Source organism: Macrobrachium nipponense, chromosome 27, assembly GCF_015104395.2.
Source record: "Macrobrachium nipponense isolate FS-2020 chromosome 27, ASM1510439v2, whole genome shotgun sequence".
Lineage (NCBI taxonomy): Eukaryota > Metazoa > Arthropoda > Malacostraca > Decapoda > Palaemonidae > Macrobrachium > Macrobrachium nipponense.
The window spans coordinates 35663312-35668311 of NC_087216.1; the positions used below are offsets into that span (position 1 = coordinate 35663312).

The following is a 5000-nucleotide window of genomic DNA, read 5'->3' on the forward strand; positions in this document are numbered from 1 at the left end:
AAACATTAGGTCAACTGCAAAACACAATTATTAGAGCCATTTTACGAATGAAAACCTCTGCCAAGATGGATACCATAGTTACCAAAATAGTTATAATTATATTAGTGATACGAATACTAGTGTGTGTATATATATATATATATATATATATATATATATATATATTATAGATATATATATCTATTATATATATATATATATATATATATATATATATATGATATATCCTATATATATATATTATATATATATTAATATATATATATTATATATCTACACACACACACACACACACATATATAATATAATATATATATATATATATTATTATATATTATATAATATATATTATTATATAATATTGTCTAATATATTACATATACATATATTCATATGTATGTATGTAATGTATGTATGTACGTATGTATGTATACATGTATTATTATACTTCAGCTTCCCTTTACTCTAACAGTATGCGTCATAATGCGTGGATGTTACTGATAAATCACGAAGTACATTACACATAAGACCAACTGTGAATAAGATATCAATGAACGGAAGATCGATCTACCAAAGAATACTAAAGATCCGTCGCTACAAATTCATGTTAAAGTGACGCTTTGCTAATGTTGCGTAACTCTCAAGAACGTTGTTATATCTAGTACATCTTACAGGTATTAATGCATATATTATAGATACACACATTATAAATATATATATTATATATATATATATATATATATATATATATATATATATATATATGCGTGCATATAGTGTATATAGCAGTAATGATATGCAACTACTCAATAATATGTAATCTCTGTTTTTTATATTTTGATGGGTCCTATTTCGCTATAGATAATATATATATATATATAATATATATAATAAAGATAAATAGATCTATTATATATATAAATGTATATATTTATGTTATAATTATACATATACTATATAATATAAATATAATAATATTTATTTCTTATCTCGGAGTTGAGGAAGTTTGACGTAAAATACCATTTTAACCGACTCTCCAAAGATAAAACTTTTCTCTAAGATTTTAATATTTGCGTCGTGACTGACTGACTGTATCTCCATTTCGGTCAATAAATTTCCTGTACTTCACTCAGTCGTTTATCTTTCTTCTCCAAACGTTATTCATGACTTGTTTGCGGTGTCGCTTCATCCAGTTTCTCTTTCCTGGGCAGGACTTGGACAAGGCACCCACAAAGTCAAATGGAGTGAGTAAAGGGGCATGAGGGTATGTTCAGAGAAAGAGAAACTAGTAAAAAATCCGCAGAAGTTTCTTCGGCGTAATCCAGTTTTCTGTTAGGTGTGGCCTCAGCCATGACTCATAAAATTCTTAGTCGCGGACTATGAAACTTAGCCACGGTCCGGTGGTGGCCTATGTTGTTGGTGCCTATAGCGGTGCCAGAAGTATGATCATGGCTAACTTAAGCCTACTGAGGCTAGAGCGCTGATATTTGATATATTTGGTGATTGGAGGGTGGATGATCGTCATACCAAGTTGCAGCCCTCTAGCCTCAGTAGTTTTTCAGATCAAATGGTGGACGGACAGACAACGCCGGCAGAATAGTTTTCTTTTACAGAAAACTAAAAATGTGACGAAGCTGCATGGATAGAGGTGCCTCAAAAGAGAGAGAGAGAGAGAGAGAGAGAGAGAGAGAGAGAATTTAGAAATAAATATAGAGAGTGGGTCGATCCTTTAACTAATCTTCAACTGACCGGTGTTGGTGGTAATCACAAACTGCGATTCCAAAATGAATCTCCCACAGGCAGTGGTGCTGAATCTTCTTAGTTCAGTTTCCATCTTTGGAATCTAGTTTCGTCGCTACTTGGAGTGAACAGATTTGTATCTTTGAGTGTTTGTCAACTGACTTCTTCATTGACTCTTTTCTTGAGTGCAAATTGTGTGCTCTTCACTCCTTTGATAACTAAGCTCCCTGACAGAAAACATTACTTTGGCTGCTCTTGTCTGTCATACTTCTAATCTTTCTGTCTACTTCCTCTGAGATGGCAACCAGAATTGAACAGGACACTCTAATTAGTAGAGTCTAACTGGTGCATTGCATAGTATTATCGATTTTCCGTTTTTTCCCCCTAAATAGGTTAACTTAAGGCTGGAACTGTAATGCTCCTTCACCCATTATCAATTGTTTAAAAAAATTGTGTGGCACTAAAGATAATGACTCTTGTACATCTCTCTTGACGACAACTCTGTCTTTTGCCAAGTAGATCATACTTGGCATCTTTGTCGTTCAAACACTTGTGCATGACTTTGCATCCATTTCAGATGAAGAGAATTTGTCCTTTTACTGACCAGATGACTATTGTCTTCGGGTCTTCTTTCAACTCCTTTTTTGTTGTGCCAGTATCAACCCTTGAAACATTTTTCAGATTAGGGAAGAGAGAGAGAGAGAGAGAGATAGAGAGAGAGAGAGAGAGAGAGAGAGAGAGATGGAAGCGAGCAGAAGGAGAAAAAAAAAGAGAGAGGGGAGAAAAAAGAAAAAAAAAAAAAAAAAAAAAAAAAAAAAGGGAAAGAAGAAGAGGAAGCAAAAGGGAAGTTGAGTGACAGAAAGCGAGACAGAGATTTAAACTAAAACTTCATTATGGAGCAACATTAAACACAACTGTGTGTGCGAGAGAGAGAGAGAGAGAGAGAGAGAGAGAGAGAGAGAGAGAAAGAAACATCCTGAAATAAAACTGAGAAGCCAGAGAGTTCTTCTGAAATTACGAGAACAACCGGGCGATGTAAAGGAGAGGGGAAACTAAAGTAAAAGAAAAAAACTAGTAGTTAAAAGTAGCTCTCCTTCAAGCCAAGAATACGACTCTGCGGTTCTGTTCCCCCCCTTAGGCTTCCCTAATTTTATTCCCCCCAACCCCCCCAACCACCCAGCAAGACCTCACCTTCGTCGCTTCCCTGCTCATCCTTTACTTTTCTAGATTATTCTCTCTCTCTCTCTCTCTCTCTCTCTCTCTCTCTCTCTCTAAAAGTACGTTCAAGTTGGGATTCATTCCTCCTTCCTGATTCTGTTTATGTATATATATATACATACATATATATATATATATATATATATATATATATATATATATATATATATATATATATATATATTTGTGTGTGTGTGTATTCTCCTTGAATGGGTTGGCGAAGGCGTTAGACTTCTAAGCAAATATGTATATATACATATACATATTGACATACATCATATAAATGTGCATATATATGTCTGCATATATTATATGAATACTGCATACAACACTGTATGGCAGTATCTTGGTCCCAAATGAATGTAGAGTAATTCGATCCCAGCTTGGGATGAAGGTCCAGCTTTCGCTCTATAAGATAAAATAATGTACGTATATCCCTCGACATGCAGAGGTAAGGGTGAAGACCCATCGCACGATTTGTAAAGTACTGAAGGAAACCACATTTGCTACGAACCAGGGTTGAATGGGTTGACTTGGATGCGAAGACGAAAGTCCGGAAATTCTGAGCATACAAAAAACGAAAGGGTTATTCATCTACAGACACTTTCTTCACGACATTGGTTATCATCTTATCATCTTAAGTGTAGCAAATAAGTGGTGATACATGATTTTAGTGTCGAGTCAGGTTACGTGTATATGCGTCAGTTGGTACCTAATTCTTAAAATGGCATTAAACTGAGTTATTACTTTGCATTGGTTACCATGAAGAGTACAACTACCATGAACACACGAAGATTAATGTACTAGTGAATGATGGACTGGACCAAAACGGGCGGCACAACAACAGTATTCATTAATGCCATAAATATGTCATTTTCCAACACATGGGAAAATAATCTTGCCAAAATACATCTAGCAATTACGCTTGGGAAAATAATCTTGCCAAAATCCTCTTACATAATAGCACCGAACATGCCAAAGGAAGGGATGGCTCCACGAGATATGTCATAGGACCCTTCAAGCACTGTACCCAGAGTCATAAATAAATAAGACTGCATTATGTTATAGAGGAATCAAAATGATAATTCATGTTTAATCACGTGAAAGGTAAAGGTTTAAGTTTTACTTCCGAGAGGTGACCGGGAAAGAAGAATAAGAAAGAGAGAGAGAGAGAGAGAGAGAGAGAGGAGAGATCAATTATCCAAAGAAACACGCACGCACATCGCGTAAAGGTCTGGGCACTGAGCTCTTATCTAGTTCTGTGAGTGAAAAAGGATGTGTTCAGTGTACAGATCACTTTCCTCAGTCGTCTTTTCATATTTTCCTCGTTTACATTATTCCATAAACTTATTTTTTCACTCTTCCTTCGAACTTGTGTCAAGCACAGGTGATATGTACCTCTCTTTGTCGATTTTTACATGAAAGCGAATAAATATCTCAGCAAAGAACACAGAAAATAACATGGAAAGTCAAACGCTGCCATTTCTCAAAAGAAAATTGTAAGAGAAAGAAGCTTATCATGAGAGGTACCAATCTGAGCAGGTTTCTAAGTACTCCTGCAGCAGTAACGGTCTACCTCTTCAGGTGTTGTCAGACGACAAAATTTCAGGCATCTTGTATCATCTTCCTGCCAAAACTTCGGCTCAAATAACCAGTTGTGGCGGCAAAATTGCAAGCGCACGTGTGGTCTGCTGGCAAGATGCAGTTTAAATATGCCAGAAAAGTTGCTCTTGCATCGCCTCCGTCGGATGAGTTGAGTTTAGAAGTTCACACCTGGCGTGTCATTTCCCTCATCACCTTAACACGTTTCCATGTCGCCTTAGAGCATGAGCCCTCAATGACATAACCCAACCAGCCTTACTATTGAGACATCTTCTCTCGAAGGGCAATGAGACTTGTGGAATACCGGGAATGAGATCTCAGGCACAGTTTTGGGCACAAGACACCAGGGATCTCCAAAGGATGGTCTCCTACGACATAGCAGAAGGTCATTAAACTGAGATACCCGAAGGAAATGGGTCTCGGACGTTAGCTACTCAACT

At 36.3% G+C, this 5000-nt stretch overlaps 1 protein-coding gene across 7 annotated transcripts in view; it reads right to left on the reverse strand.

Moving 5' to 3' along the window:
- Positions 1-5000, reverse strand: part of LOC135201018 (uncharacterized) — a 115342-nt gene that overhangs the window by 83184 nt on the left and 27158 nt on the right. For 5 of the 7 annotated variants that reach the window (XM_064229849.1, XM_064229841.1, XM_064229848.1 and 2 more), the window contains exon 2: positions 3473-3520. The exons of the other annotated variants lie outside the window; for them this stretch is intronic. In XM_064229849.1, coding sequence (XP_064085919.1) covers positions 3473-3520 — 48 coding nt within the window. The remainder of the gene's footprint in view (positions 1-3472; positions 3521-5000) is intronic. 7 annotated transcript variants of the gene reach the window in all.